The following is a 17,451-nucleotide window of genomic DNA, read 5'->3' on the forward strand; positions in this document are numbered from 1 at the left end:
ACTTGAAAATTGTAACCAAATCACAAAAAGTGTTACTAATTAAATTTAGTAACACTTAAACAATTGTTAGGTAAAATCAATGTTACTAGAGTGTTTTAGTTAATTTTTACCATACTGACTCGATAAATCTTGTCATTAAATTAAATGAAATATGATATTACTTAGTGATCCAATGACAAAACGAAACATGTGTACGGTGCAAGATTCTTAGTTAATCCTAAATTAAATAATATAGACATTCGCACATTCATTTTATGGCCTTTTGCCTATAAATATCTACAACACTACATGCACTAGGTAAAAACACAAATTTCTATTTTCCCATATAAACATATATCCCATCATGATGTTTCTATTTTCAAACCTTCAATCCTTGAAGCTGCTATCCTTTTGGATGCTTCTTTCAGCAAGTGCATTCACAACTACTTTATCAGAAACTTCACAAGCAAGTGCTTTGTTGAAGTGGAAAGCAAGTCTTGACAACCATAGCCAAACTTTGCTATCTTCATGGAGTGGCAATAATTCATGCAACTGGCTTGGAATTTCTTGTAAAGAAGATTCCATTTCTGTCTCTAAGGTAAATCTCACAAATATGGGATTGAAAGGTACGCTTGAAAGTCTTAACTTCTCATCACTTCCAAATATCCAAACCCTAAACATAAGTCACAATTCCTTAAATGGAAGTATTCCTTCCCATATTGGAATGTTGTCCAAACTTACTCATCTTGATCTTAGTGACAATCTTTTCTCAGGAACAATTCCATATGAAATAACACATTTGATTAGTCTTCAAACTTTATATTTGGATACTAATGTTTTCAGTGGTTCCATTCCTGAAGAAATAGGTGAATTAAGAAATCTTAGAGAACTTAGTATCTCATATGCAAATCTCACAGGGACTATCCCAACTTCCATTGGGAATCTGACCTTGTTGTCACATTTGTATTTAGGAGGAAACAACCTTTATGGTGACATTCCAAACGAACTTTGGAATTTGAACAACTTAACCTTTTTAAGAGTTGAATTAAATAAATTCAATGGGTCTGTTTTAGCTCAAGAAATTGTGAAGTTGCATAAGATAGAGACTCTTGATCTTGGTGGTAATAGTCTTTCCATTAATGGTCCTATCCTCCAAGAAATTTTGAAGTTGGGAAATTTAAAATACCTTTCTTTTTTTCAATGCAATGTCAGAGGGTCTATTCCATTTTCTATAGGAAAGTTGGCCAACTTGTCATATTTAAATTTAGCACACAACCCTATTTCTGGCCACCTTCCTATGGAAATTGGAAAGTTAAGGAAGCTAGAATATCTATATATTTTTGACAATAACTTATCTGGTAGTATTCCTGTGGAAATTGGGGAATTGGTGAAAATGAAAGAGTTAAGGTTTAATGACAATAATCTTTCTGGTTCGATTCCTCGTGAAATTGGAATGTTGAGAAATGTTGTTCAAATGGATTTGAACAATAACTCTCTCTCAGGTGAAATCCCGCCGACAATTGGAAACTTAAGTAATATACAACAACTTTCATTTTCTCTGAACAATCTCAATGGGAAACTACCAATGGGAATGAATATGCTTTTGAGTTTGGAAAATCTGCAAATATTTGATAATGACTTCATTGGTCAGCTGCCTCATAACATTTGCATTGGTGGGAATTTGAAATTTTTGGGTGCTCTAAATAACCACTTCACCGGCCGAGTTCCTAAGAGTTTGAAGAATTGCTCTAGCATTATAAGACTTAGACTTGACCAAAACCAACTTACTGGAAATATAACACAAGATTTTAGTGTTTATCCAAATTTGAATTACATAGACTTAAGTGAAAACAATTTTTACGGACACCTTTCATCGAATTGGGGAAAGTGTCAAAACCTAACAAGCTTCATAATTTCCCATAATAATATATCAGGTCATATACCACCAGAAATAGGAAGGGCATCCAATTTGGGTATACTTGACTTATCTTCAAACCATCTCACAGGGAAAATTCCGAAGGAGTTAAGCAACTTGTCTTTGTCCAAACTTTTGATAAGCAACAACCATCTCTCCGGAAACATTCCTGTCGAAATATCATCCTTAGATGAGCTTGAGATCTTAGACCTTGCAGAAAATGATCTAAGTGGCTTCATCACAAAACAACTTGCAAATTTGCCTAAGGTATGGAACTTAAATTTGAGCCATAACAAATTGATAGGAAATATTCCTGTTGAATTGGGACAATTTAAAATCCTTCAAAGCCTTGATCTGAGTGGAAATTTTTTAAATGGAACAATACCATCAATGCTTACACAGTTGAAATACTTGGAAACATTGAATATCTCACATAATAATCTTTCTGGATTTATTCCCTCTAGCTTCGATCAGATGTTCAGTTTAACGTCTGTTGATATATCATATAACCAATTGGAAGGTCCACTCCCCAACATCCGAGCTTTCAGTAGCGCTACCATTGAAGTGTTGAGAAATAATAATGGCTTGTGTGGTAATATCTCTGGCTTGGAGCCTTGCTTAACACCGAGAAGTAAATCGCCTGATCGTAAGATTAAAAAAGTACTATTGATAGTTTTACCTCTTGTACTAGGAACTCTAATGCTAGCAACTTGTTTCAAATTCTTATATCATCTCTACCATACATCAACCATAGGAGAAAACCAGGTAGGAGGGAACATTATTGTACCTCAAAATGTTTTTACAATATGGAATTTCGATGGAAAAATGGTCTACGAGAACATCTTGGAAGCCACACAAGATTTTGATGACAAATATCTTATTGGAGTTGGAGGGCAAGGAAGTGTTTACAAAGCAGAGTTACACACAGGTCAAGTAGTTGCTGTGAAAAAGCTCCATCCAGTTTCAAATGAGGAAAATCTCAGTCCAAAATCTTTCACAAATGAGATCCAAGCTTTGACTGAAATTCGACATCGTAATATTGTGAATCTGTATGGATTTTGCTCACATTCACAGTTGTCATTTTTGGTTTATGAGTTTGTAGAGAAAGGTAGTTTGGAAAAGATTTTGAAAGATGATGAAGAAGCAATTGCATTTAATTGGAAAAAGCGGGTGAATGTCATTAAAGATGTAGCTAATGCTTTATGCTATATGCACCATGATTGCTCGCCTCCAATTGTTCATCGAGATATATCAAGCAAGAATATTCTTCTGGATTCCGAATGTGTGGCTCATGTCTCTGACTTTGGAACAGCTAAGCTTCTTGATCCTAATTTAACTTCCTCGACTTCATTTGCATGCACATTTGGATATGCTGCTCCAGGTTAATTTTCCTTTAATCCTATTAAGACATACAATTTTTTAGTTAGTTTATCCTTGTTATACATTTTGTAACAAAACTACTTCATAGCTATCTACGACTACGTCTAATGTTTAATATTGCTACTTAAACTTTTGTACATGATATATCTCCCATTATAGTGTCTCTTGTACATTACTCCTATTTTTATTTCGTTACAGAACTTGCATACACAACGAAAGTAACCGAGAAGTGTGATGTGTATAGTTTTGGAGTATTAGCATTGGAAATACTGTTTGGAAAACATCCTGGAGATGTTGTACCTTTATGGACTATTGTTACCTCTACACTTGATACTATGCCACTGATGGATAAGTTGGATCAACGTCTCCCTCGTCCTTTGAATCCCATTGTTAAGAACTTAGTATCGATTGCAATGATAGCTTTTACATGTTTGACAGAAAGTTCACAATCTCGCCCTACCATGGAGCACGTTGCCAAGGAGCTTGCAATGTCAAAGTGGTCTCGCTCAAACAGCTAAAAGATTATACTTATCCGACATGCTCGAGTTTTGTTATTCCTTGTTTCTTAATTTTGTAAAACTTGTTGAACTTGTTTGTATTATAAATTATTTGTAAATTTGTTGTTTCTCTTGAGACATTGAGATTTCAGATGTACATAACAATATTGTGACTATATTTTCCAACTGTTTCATCTTTTCCTGTTTTTTCTGTATATTGTATCAGAAACATCATTTTGAAGTAGAATGATATTATCTTGAAGTTTAGGAAATTTCTTTTCATGCAAACAAATGGTATACAAAGCTTCTTTGTTCTTAAAGGTCTAGTGATTAAAAACTTTAAACTATCTTTTAGTGAGAAACATAATACTTATCTGGAGAAAAAACCAGAAAAATCAATAGAGAAGAAATAAGTTGAAATAAGTTGTTTACTCATTAATTAGTTGATTACTTTAGTTGATTACTCAAGTCCAACATACTGAAATATATACGTTGAAATAAGTTTTGAGAGATATTCGCTATATATAGCATCACTCTAAAATAAACTTAGAAAGTAATAAAAATAAACTATTTGGACGATAAAATCGAAGTAGATATGAATTATTTTTTTGAGATGTTTATTCTAGATAGGAAAATGAGTTTTGTATAAAAGAATGATTTTTTTTAATAAAAAAAAAAAAAAAAAAAATTATGTCAATAAAAAATAAATAATTAAATGTTAATATGTGAGTGAGTATCTGCTTAAGCAATTGCCATTTTTTTATTAGATTACCAAAGAAATAAAACTCATAATAAGGTAGTTCTATTGCATCAAATAGACCCAGTGTGAGATAAAAATACATGAACATTTTAGCAATGTAAATTCAATATATATGGCTTGTTTTTTTTAGATTAAAAAAATGATTTTGACATTTAATAATTTAGAGATTATTTTTTAGAGACTTTATGCAAAAGCATAATCAATTTTGTGTTAAAATTTAATTTAATTATATAAAATTTATTTTTTGTAACAAAATTACATTCATCTTTTGATACTTATTTTCTCCCTTCTAAAAAAATACATTTTTATTCGGTAAAAAAAATAATAATACATTTTTATAAATACATATTCAAACCCCAACAACATACAAACATTTATAATCATTTATGAAGTGAAATTAAACATGTTCCAACAATAATCACTCATCAATTCATGGTTTACACTTGATTAAGCAAAAATGATCAAAACAACTTATCACTAAGACTCAGCATGACTATGAATGCATGAACTTCCAAGTAAAGACTCGACAATGCACAAAACACCAAATCGTATATAAACGAAAATTTCACCACATCATGATAGCAAACATTTAATACACCAATCAAACATTGATTCATTCTTAAGTTACCATGTTATCATGTTTACAAAGTCATTTACATGTTATAGGATCATAAAAGCTCATTTTGGCAACGTTCGTCTATTTTCACAAAATCGCATATTTTCAATTTTTCCCAATAAAAGTATGATTCCAAGTTCTTACATAATATAAAAACATCCCTACATATCATCTACCATCGAAGTTAATCATTCATAGCATTTTGGTTTCACAAAGTTCCTCAATTTTATCAAAACCTCAAAGTTTGTCTCATTTTAAACTTATTTCAAAATGAAATTCAATCTTAATGATCACCTATGTTTAAGCACTCCTAGATGTCCAATTATACCTCAATACATTAGGTTTAAGTGTTTAGGATTCATCAACATACTCAAAATACCGTTAAAAAGTGAAAAATCGTGGTTTCCGTGCACAGAGGGGGTTGGCACGACCGTGCCAACAGGGCGCACGGTCGTGCCTCCTATTCACGATAAAACACGCACGGTCGTGCCACCTTATCAGGTGCAATTTTTCTTATTTTTCGTTTTGCGTTTTCGTGCGTAAAATTCCAATTTTCGATCTGTTTTCAATTCCGTTTTTGGCAACGCGTCCCAAACACTTAAACCATTCAAACTATACTTGAAAACATGATTTTTCCATCTCAAAACAACTTAATAAAATTTACCCCAAAATGACTTATTCACAAAAGTGCTTAAAATGGCTTTTGACACAAAAACTCAATTTTCTTTCAAACAACCCCATACCCAAAACTTATGATTCAAAACAGAAAATTCATTCATGTTAATTCAACACAATAACATCATTAATTCACTCCAATTCACCAAAATCAAACTTCTCAATTTGTGACCCATTTTCACAAAAACTCATTAAACACAACAACTCAATCACAACAACACTAATATCTTCTTCAAATTCATGAATTCACATCCACAACATATACCCAACAATATTTATCACATATTCATCATGAATTCATCATCAAATAAAAACAACATCATCATTTTCAACAATTTAAGGTAACACTTCAAAGTTATCATTTCAACATAGTTAAACCATGAAATTTAAGTACCCACAACAAGATTTCAACAAATTTCACATACTCAAATTTATCACATAATCATGAACACGAAAAATCACATTCAAAATTATTAAATTCATAATTCATTCAAAAGTGATTATGACCAAAAAATAGAAAAAGTAGATTATAGCTTATTTAGTAGAATAGAATTATCCCCCTTACCTCAAAGCTTCAAATTCCCTAGTTATGCCTTCACTCTCCCTTCAAGCTCCCAATCTCTAGCTATTCTCTTCTCCAAGTTCTCCCTATTCTCTTCTTCTCTCTAGCATCTCTAACTTTTGAGAATGAAAGGTTTCTAACCTTATGTTTCCTTCATGAGTTAAGTATATATACTACTCTTCAATGGGCTAGTTTTATAATATTCACAATGGGCCTAACTCTTACAGACAAATTCTAAAAAGTTATTACTCATTAATTTGCTATATCATCGAATAATTACCTTAATTTACTAGTGATTTAGTAAAAATAACTACTTACACTAAAATATCAAAATAATCTCAATTCTAAGTTTACTAATGTGCTCTTACTCACCAATTGACCCAAATACCATTAGTTCTAAAAAATTACTAAAATACTCTTCTAGGCTAAAAATTCACTAATCCCAATACAAAAATACACATAATCAAATAAGTACATATAAATAATAAATAAAATAATTCTAGCGAAAAACATGTTGTTACAACAATCCTCTCTCTCTCTACTTCTTCTTGAGATTAAGCATTTTTTCTAAGAACATTGTAGAATTTGAGGCATAGATTGGTAGGGTGCTATAGGAGTTGTACATTGGTTTCTTTCAAAGATTAAGGGTCTAAAGGATAATAAGTCTTTCTTTTCACCTCCAAGGGGATTTGTGGGGGTTGTTTCTCAACTTCTCAAAGGTTCAAGGGGATCGAAACTTCGAACATAACAAAGATAAATTTTTGAAGAAGTAATTCAAGGGATTGCATTGAAGCTTGAGTTTTGAAGGTCATGAGGCTCTCCAATTACAAGAGGACTTGGGGATTAGTTGTAGTGTGATTGCTTAGGATTGAAGATTAGAGAATCGATGGAATCTTTTGTAATCATAACATTGTATCCATTTTTCATCATAGTGGAAAGTTCTTGATAGAGGTGTTTTCTATTAAGAAAAGTGGATGTACCCTTATCAAGGACGAACAAGGGGAACCACTAAAAATCACGGTGTTCTTCTTCTCCTCACCCTCTTAGATTTCCCAATTTTAGTTACATATGAATTCTTTGTTGGAGACTTCCTAATTTGATTGTCAACTTACCTTCTTACATCACTTAATCTCAATTACTTCAATTTAGATTCTCTCAATTTAATTCTCATAATCAAGTTGAAACTAAGCTTCAAACAAATTGATTCATATGCCTTGTGTTCATTAGTTGTTAGTGGGATTTGTTGGTAATAGATTTGGTTTAAGATAGTCTAGCTTGACTGTATTTGTATTCATTGTTGATTTTCTCCATAGGATTCATTATTTGAACTTGTTAATTCACTTTGGATCTTATTTGATATTCATTGTCTGAATACTCTAGTTAATCCACGCTTTTACAAAACATTTTAAAAAATGAAAAACGATATTCACCCCTTCTAACGCACTTCCTAGTTCGTCATATAGACTAACAAATGGCATCAAGATCCTTGTCTCTTCACTAGCGGTTAACTACCTGAAGAGTCTATATGATGAACAAAGAACCTAAGGGAACTTATAATAGAGCTTTAATTTTTTACGGTGAAAATTATGACTATTGGAAAAAGTGTACGAGTGTTCACATTCAATCGGTCGATATAGATGTTTGGAATGTTGTTGTCAACGGGCGGTTTGAACCTGTTAGCTACAAGAAAAAAGGTTTTTGACAGCGATATGTGTCGTTGAGAAAAATGAAAAGTTGCTGCGAAATATGTTTTTCCCAGCGAAAAAAATATCGCTGCATGTCGTTGGCATAAGTGCTGTTGCGAAAAGTTTTGCAACGACACTTGATGTCGCTGTGAAAACTAATGTTTTTGCAACGACAATTATTGTTGACTTATGTCACATGTCACAATGACTATACTTGTTGCAATAAAGTATTTTCTTCAACGACTAAAGTTGTTGTGATAAGTTCTTTTTTGCCAACAATACAAATTGATGCTAGTTACAATTAATGTTACAATGACTATTCGTTGCGATAAAATATTTTCCTCAACAACTAAAGTTGTTGCGATAAGTTGTTCTATTAATCGCAACAACCAGAGTAATTCGTATAAATTACATTTCCAACAACTTATGTCATTTAATAAAAATGATTATTTTTAACTTTTATTTTCTAATAAAATTAGTGTCAATCACATTTGTAATTTAAATCGTCAAAACTATTCAAAAGTAAATTACATTAGAATATAAGTCACGATATTTTTAATGTGAAAAATGAACAAGTTTAATGTAGATGCAAAGTACTATAACATTAAAAATATAAAATGCCATAAATTATCCTTAACACAAAAAAACTAATAATCATAAATGGTTTTCTCATAAAAAAGAAAAACTAAAAATTCCAAAAATTAACAAATATAACAAATAAAATCGTGGCTCCAAAACAATATTAAATCTTCTTTTTTGTAGTTTTTCCTTGAATCTTTTTTTGTGAAGCAGTTGAATCATCCTTACTTGACCTGCAATTTCAACATAGTCGAATTAATATTTAATGTGTCTTTTTCTATACAATTAATGAATGGAAGAAAAACAGAAAACAAATATCAATAGCATATGTTTCAAATGTGTCTGTCAAATTAGCAAATCCCAAAAAACAATAACAAGTTGAAGCATTAATCCACCAACTTTAGCATATATTCATTATGTGTCTCTTAACCAAATCCAAACTTGTATTTAGCTATGTCAAACCAGCAAACAAAAATAATGTAGGAGTGCACAAACAAACACCAAGTTTTTAGATTCATTACATAGCAGTAGTGTATATGATGCAGCATCCACAAATGCTTACTACATTATACTTCCAAAATAAGCCATTGATTCTTAGGAAAAAAGTACATGATACCACAACGATTCAACTTTGATAATCCAACAAATTTACTTAACATTACACAGACTTGAATTTACTATTATTCAGTATAAGCTTCAACACTAACTATCCAACATAGATGTGTTCAATTCATAACATAAACAAGCCCATTCATGCAATCAAACATTTTACCAAAATTGATCAAAGGAAAAACGTAGCTTGTAATAGATTCAAGAAATCAAACTATATTTCGGAGGCAGAAAAATACTTACCTGGGGAAGAAATTTGAATTCTGAATATGAAAGAAATTCGAATGGGAACTATGAATCTGCAAGAAATTGAAAGAGATTTGAAGGCTATTTATCTGAATCTGCAAAAATACTTGAGCGTTGCTTGGTCTCTCTCATTACCTCCATATTGTGCAGAGTTTCTTGCTTTCAGTGAAGAAACGTTAGTGGGTATATGTTTGAGTAGAAGGAGATAATGGGTATCAGTTACTGAAGAGTTAGAGAAAGTGCTCAATTATTTTAGCGCTAAACAATGCCGTCAATTTTTTGGTAAAATTATAATTCTATTAAGCTTTTTTTTGTTAAACAAGTTTATGGTTATTGGTGTTTAAAAAGTGTCTGGAAAAAAAAAAATTCTCATAGTCATTTCCTAAAAAAAAAAAAATTCTCATAGTCCCAGAACACTCTTTAAGCATTTTTAAAGAAATTATTTAAAAAAAAAATTAAAGACTTTAATTTCCAATATAATAAAGAGTGATGATACATGTACCACCCCATGTGGCAATACACCTTTTACATCCACACAAAATTCTGACACGTGGCAACCTGGACCCCACACAAATAGAAGATAAAGTGTGGTTGTGAGATGAATTTACCAAAATATTTATAATACGTGGGGTGTACAATGGGTGTAGGAATAAATGGTGTTGATGTAACATTTTTCTATAATAAATGCACAAACTTTCATAAAATCTTATCACTTTAAGTGTTTAAAAAGTGTCCCGGTAAAAATCGTTAACATTTTCCATAGATAAGATTTTGGTTACATAAATATATAAAAAAAAAAATATATTGGCTTCAAAATGTTTTTTATCACAATTTTTTCTTACTCCCAACTTTTAAATAAAATCATATGTATTTTTTTAAATTTTAAATTATTTTCTAGAATTTTGTTTAGGATATTATAGAAATTTTTTGCACAAATTTAATTTTTTTAATAATAGATGAATTAAATATGATTTTGTCGGAGCAATTATTTACTTAAAAAATATGAATGGTATATAAGAGTTTACTTGAAAACAAAAACCAAAAGCCGTGATGAAAAACATTTAGAGGACCAAAACTTTGTTGAATTTTTTAAAGGAACTATAAATAGAATTTAAAATATCTGGTTTTTTAAGAACCCAAATTAAAATAATTAAAAAATCCTTATGAAGTACAAGATGTGCCTAGAATGGATCAAAGTCAAGTTAAAAAGCAAACAAAGGCAAAATTCGAAAGCAAAGCCAAAAACATCACTCCTGAGTGGCATATACCTAATGCAAAGTGACCGATCAAACCACCAATAATGAAAATCAAACATCTTGAATGCATAAATCAACGACCAATATCATAGGGATGAATTGCATAAATCAACAACCATCAAAATACGAAGATGCCAAATACTTCTGTAAAAATTACACTCCATAAATAGATAGAGTTAATTGATTACTCATTCCCATAGCCACGTGAATGCAACAACGAGCCTAACAAAACAACTTCACGATGAGTCAAATTATCCCACATGGTGGGAATCTGTTTATTATAAAGCCTCCAAGCAAAAAGCGACACTTGGAGGCACTACTTTGTTTCAAATTATGTCGTTATGCAAATCGTTACCCATTTCCTCATTCTAATTGAGAAAGCATTAAATATAATTTACATAATAGCCAACATCATGATCATGTTTCCGAATCCATTTATGCAAAACATTATCATGCAAGAAAAAAATGTTATCGAATAGAGAATCACACTGCACCACCTGCTCCTATTCCCTAGCGAACAGTCTCCGTCGCCACTTCCAAACCCTTCCATCAACCCTCCAACCTAACCTACTCATTTCAGCTACCATAAAAGAACTTCACAAAAGAACTTCCTAACCCTTTGGCGCCTAAATCTACTCCACAAAAGAACTTCACTAACCAAGGAACACTCCAAAAAGAGATACTTTCTGTGTTACTGACTTTACGCCACATTCCGCTCCCACTCCCTCATTAATATATCAATTTTTTCTTTTAGTATTTATAATATGAAAATAATTTTTTTGATTTTAGTCATTGCAAATATACCTCATTTCACTATTATGGTTTATGTTATTCATAATATTTGTTTGAAGAAATAAGTAATCCATAAATCATGTCAATTGAAATTGTAATTGAGCAATATAAGATTTACAAAACTGATAATCCTGACAAAAAATTCTTTTTATTGCGTAAAAAGATCTTTCTATATTATTGGATTTTTTTCACAAGTTTAATTTTTGATAACAATGGATCGATTAAATATGAATTTTCATTGGAAAAATTGTTATAATATTCTAAATATCTTTATAAAATTTCTTTAAAAAATACGAATGTACATGAATTTACTTAAAAATAGAAACCAAAAATTGTGATGAAAAACATTTAGGTGACCAAAACTTGTTGAATTTGTTAAAGGAACTATAGATAGCATTTAAAATATTTATAAGGAGCAAACCTTACTTAACCTCATTTAAAAAAAACATACTTAACCATTTTTTATTTAAGATATTTAAATCCAGCTTTTATATTTTTTAACCTACTTAACCTCTTTGCCTTTTCCAATTCCTTCTATATTGATCCCTGCCATCACAATTTTCAGTCAATACATCAAACATTCAACACAAATCATCAGATTTTGAGGGAAAATTTAAGAGAGATATGGAAAGGGAAGTGGCTCGGCCACTTAAGAGAAGAAAGGGAGAAAGAAAATTCTGCCACATGAGAGAAGAAAAGGGGAAAGAAAAATTCCTTCAAATTACTCTTTGATTCCTTCAATTAGTTGGAGAAGAAGCTTGAATAAAACACATGCATGGAGAAATTTGAGTAAAATGATGGGTTAGAGTTGGCTGGCGAGGAAGAAGAGAAAGAAGGAGAAGTCTTGTGTCTCTTCTTTTTGTTTTGTTTTTATGTCACGTGAAACATTTTTTCTCAATGCTTATTGGCCAATGGTGAATTTTAGTCTCTTTTTTTTCTTCTTCTAATATTTGGTGTTCTTTGATTTTTTTTTTTTTTATTACTAATTAGTTGCAAGATATCTCCATATCCTTTTTTATAGAACAAAATTACAGTTTAAAAGTAAGTGGCAACAAACAAACCTACAAACTTGGATTCCTAAAAAAAAAAAAAAAAAAGTCTACAAATTTGGAGAAACTTAACCGACTTTACAAAATTATATTATTTCCAACGATAATAATTGTTGTTGGGATAAGTTTTTTTTTCCAGCGATAGCAAAATTGTTGTGGAAAAAATACTTATTACTGCGATTTAAATAAGTCATTGCTATATGCATATAAAAAAAATTTATTATATTATTTCCAACGATAATAATTGCTGTTAGGATAAGTAATTTTTTCCGGCGATAGCGAAATTGTTATGAAAAAAAAACTTATTACAATGACTTAAATAAGTCGTTGCTATATGCATTGTTGTTGGGATAAGTCATTTTTTCGCGGTGATAACGAAATTCTTGCGGAAAAAAAACTTATTACAATGACTTAAATAAGTCGTTGCTATATGCATATAAAAAAATTGTATTATTTCCAACGATAATAATTCTTGTTGGGATAAGTCATTTTTCGCGGCGATAACGAAATTGTTGTGACAAAAATAACTTATTACAACGACTTAAATAAGTCGTTGCTATATGCATATCAAAAAACTGTATTATTTCCAACGATAATAATTGTTGCTGGGATAAGTCATTTTTCCCAGCGATAACAAAATTGTTGTGAAAAAAACAACTTATTACAACGCCTTAAATAAGTCGTTGCTATAAGCATATTATTGACAACAAATTGATTGTCGCTGCGAAAATGTCGTTGCTAAATATCTTATTTCTTGGTACCAGAGTAACAAAATATTATCACGCAGCTAAAATAAGAGACGAGAAAAGAGGAACTGAACACACAATATTTTACGTGGAAACCCCTCAACAAATAAGGGGAAAAAACCACGGGGCAAGAGTAGAGAACTTTCACTAAGTGGAAGACAATTACAAGACCTCTCTCTAAATACAAGGAGAGACAAATTACCCTCTCTCTTGAAATAGGAGAATACTAACACTAGGAGAAACCTCACAGGAGAAACTATATTTCCTCTCTATATTTTTCCTCTCACTCTCAACAAGCTCTAATTCTTGTTGTTGTGTTACTACTTGATGTGATGAGATGAGATGTGTTGGGATTGTGCAAATGAACTTGCTATTTATAGGAGTGGTAAGCCTTAGTTCCTTACATGCAACAAGCCACTTGTCTTCCATGAAAACTCCAAGAGTGCAACTTGTCACTTGCATCTCATGCATCTTGCAACATGTCAATGCATGCAACCATTCACTTTGCCACCATGCATTACATAAGAAGTGCAACTTGTCTTTCATGCACCATGTACATGTGTCTTGCTGCAAAAGTGGTTTTACCAATCACAATATTGGGCTTGGATCATCATTTGGGCCAGTTTTAACGCCCTAGTCGTTATTTTATTTATTTTGGAATTATTTAGTCTTTTATGTGATTTTTAAATAATATTTGTGATTTATGTGGTGTGCATTATTTTATTATATAGTTTATTTTAATAATAATTAGAATAAGTGGGAAATTAATATTATTTTGGAGTTTGGGGAGTTAATTAGGATTTAATAGAATGAAGAGGAGTTTAATAGAATTAAAGGGAAGTTACATTTTGGGGAGTTAAGAAAAGAGAAGTCAGAGAAACGTTTTTACGTACAACCAAGCTTTTGGGAGAAAAGGGAGAGAAGAGCAAGTAAAGCCAAGGGAACCGATTTGCTATGCATTTTTTCTGCAAAATTAAGGTAAGGGTGAGGTTTACTTCAATAGTGTGGATACTTAATTCTGATTTTGATTTTTAACAGGTTTTTGTTAGAATTGGGAATTTTAGATTTATGGTGAATTATTGTATTTTGAGTGTAGGAATTGTTGTTCTGAGGTTAGAAATAGGTTCTGAGTGCATACAGCAAGTTATTTCACATCTGTAAACCAATTTGGGGAGTGAAAGTGAGAAAATTGGATTTTTGGGGAAAAACCTGCATTCTGTCCTTGCTGAGATTCATCGCTCGCCTCATCGCTCGCCTAGGCGAGTCGACTTTCCCGCCTCGCGAGCAGAACCACTCGCCATGGCGAGTATGTACCTGAGAGATCATGATTTTTGAAGTGTTGTTATAAGCTGTAAAATGGGTAGTTTTAAGTGTAACACCCTGTTTCCCAAAATCAATTAATTAATAAATAAACATGCATCAGAGTAATTCCCAAACGGGCATGTCACACTACATTTTCAAAATTTCTTAAATAGAATATAAAATCTATTTAATAAACATCCTTCAAAATTATCATTAATTTTGCAGCGGATAATTTGCATCAAAACAACAACAGCAACTGTTTAAATCTCCATAATTAAATCTTGGCATAAAAACCTTATCAACATAAATTCAACAACCATAGGGCTACATCAGCAATATTCAAAAATTGATACTTAGGAATGAAAAACAATAAGAAAATCCCATCCCGTACGTCTCAGAGCTCTAGACACTTTGAGCCACCACTCCTACTAATCTTCAAATACCTGCAAGTTACCCATACGAAGGCAACATTTCCAAGCAGAAAGGGTGAGATTTCTCAACAATAATAATAAGCATATAATTCATCAATTATAATTAACAACATAAACATCATCATATACACTCAATATTAATTCTTCTTAACATCCCCTTAGTGCTCATGAATAGAAGACGACTTATCAACTTAACATGACCCTCATCAAGTACATTTAACAACTCATAGGTAACATCATGTAATATCATAACAACCTCACATTCAACACTATAGAAGATCATCATAACCTCGTCATACTCATCAACATAACCAACGTAAGAGTACACCACCTCTCATAGACAACAACAAAGTAAGAGTATACCACCTCTTAGAAAAACGATAAAGTAAGAGTACACCACCTCTTATAAAAACGACAAGTAAGAGTACACCACCTCTTATAAAGACGACACGTAAGAGTACACCACCTCTTATAAACAACAACGTAAGAGTACACCACCTCTCACAAAACACCTTAACATAAACAGTCACCAACAACAGCTTCAACTACGACTCCAACAACTTAGACAGCATAACAACTTAGGACTCCAATACTTTGGAACACTTTGGAAAGATAACTTACAACTTTACAACTTAGACAACAACTTACAACTTTAACGTCATTGACGACAAGAACGACTTTCCATCATAATATCATAATTCATTAATTAGAGTTCGTTAAATCACCCATCAATTATGTAATTATAAATCCAAATTGTTTTGTTTGCGCAAGTTTCAATTGTATTTCAAAAAAAGAGTATTGATCAAAATAACAAATCCAAGATCACAAAATGATCAAAGTGCATGAAATCAAGGGATGCTGATTCATAAAAAATTGAGCTAGTAATAACAATAAAATCTTTAAGATGACAAAATAAAACTAGAAAGACTAATGATATTTCCATTCATCCATCAAGAAGAAAACAAGTTGGAAATATAAGTACGACACAAAACTCTTATAAGCCAAAGGCCAAAAATAAAAGAAGTAACATCCTATATAACCACGTGTAACATGAAGAATTCAACATAGAAAATTGATAGTTTTTAATGTCAAAAATTAGAAGAAAGTACATATACATCATCAGTTTCATGAACGGTTAAGAAATCATCAAATATGTACCAAGACTAAATCATAAAAGATTTTAAAAGCAATTATAATAAAAGGTTCATCGCACTGATACCTGGAATTATCGGTGAACAACCAAGCAACAAAGGTAAAGTGATCAAATAAAGAAGGACGATATTATAAAGTGATCAAAGAAACTGAAGCCATCATCGACAAACAACATAACTAAGAATCAATTACGAATTTAACACATGAAAATAATGAATTCAAAAATATTAACATACCCAAAAATTACAGCAACAAATAGAGCACAAATAAAACCAATTAAATCCACAATAATCACTTTTATGGGTAGAAGAAGAAAAAGAGATTATACAAAAGATTATGAATGAAATCTAACCCTAATTTCTATAACATCAAAACTACTAACAACCATAAGGTTAAACCCTTTTTCAGAATTATACAATAGAAAGCTAGTCCCACCCTTACCTTAGATTGCAGAAAGAAATGCACAGCAATTAACAGACTTGGCTCTCCTTTTCTCCCCAAAACTGACAGTTACACGTAAAAACCTATTCTGACTTTTTCTTTCTTTCTTAACTCCTTTCTTAACTTCTCTTTATTGTATTTACCCCCCTTAATTCTAATAAATTCTAACATAACCCCCAAAACTCAAATTTAATACTAATTCTCACTTATTCTATTAAATAGTAACATAACTCATTTAATAAAATATAACACACAACATAATAATATAAAATCATATATAAAAAGACTTAAAATCGACCAATAATAATTAAATAAAATTGGGGCGTTACATTAAGTGCCTAAATGATTTTAGAGAGGTCTGGGACAATTTTTAGATTAAAAAGATGTATAGGGAGCTTAAAAATGAAGATTTAGTGAGAAAAATGTCAAAACTCCCGAGAGCACCTGTTTTGAGTTCGCCTCGAGTTCGCCACGACGAGCAGCCTTTTTCTTGTGCTCGCCATAGCGAGTAGATGTACTCGCGAGGCGAGTTTCCCAGTTTTCAGAGCTGTTGTTATTTAATTGTATAATGTTGAATGATATTGATGTCTAAGCATGATTATTATAAATTGTGCACTTTTTGGAATGATTGGATTAATTATAATGATATGTTGTTGACTGGGATGTATGATTTATTTAATTGAATTATACTTGTTGATGAATTATGGAGTCGTAAGTCATATATACATATATGCATTGTCAAGTTGTACGTAGATATACACAAGTGGAGTCAGTTGCAT

The 17,451-nt window shown here is 31.4% G+C and overlaps 1 protein-coding gene across 1 annotated transcript; it reads left to right on the top strand.

Moving 5' to 3' along the window:
• Positions 1-201: 201 nt before the first annotated feature.
• Positions 202-3,957, top strand: LOC11427613 (MDIS1-interacting receptor like kinase 2). Its single transcript, XM_003622536.4, has 2 exons — positions 202-3,275; positions 3,473-3,957. The coding sequence occupies exons 1-2, from the start codon at positions 344-346 to the stop codon at positions 3,790-3,792; spliced, it is 3,252 nt and encodes a 1,083-aa protein (XP_003622584.1). The 5' UTR covers positions 202-343; the 3' UTR covers positions 3,793-3,957.
• Positions 3,958-17,451: the final 13,494 nt, after the last annotated feature.

This window comes from Medicago truncatula, chromosome 7, assembly GCF_003473485.1.
Source record: "Medicago truncatula cultivar Jemalong A17 chromosome 7, MtrunA17r5.0-ANR, whole genome shotgun sequence".
NCBI classification, from domain to species: domain Eukaryota; kingdom Viridiplantae; phylum Streptophyta; class Magnoliopsida; order Fabales; family Fabaceae; genus Medicago; species Medicago truncatula.

Bases quoted from the DNA above. Each gene is read 5' to 3' on its own strand.
- LOC11427613 (XM_003622536.4), top strand. From the start codon at position 344: ATGATGTTTCTATTTTCAAACCTTCAATCCTTGAAGCTGCTATCCTTT. The intron at 3,276-3,472 runs GTTAATTTTCCT...ATTTCGTTACAG, and splicing joins ATTTGGATATGCTGCTCCAG to AACTTGCATACACAACGAAA.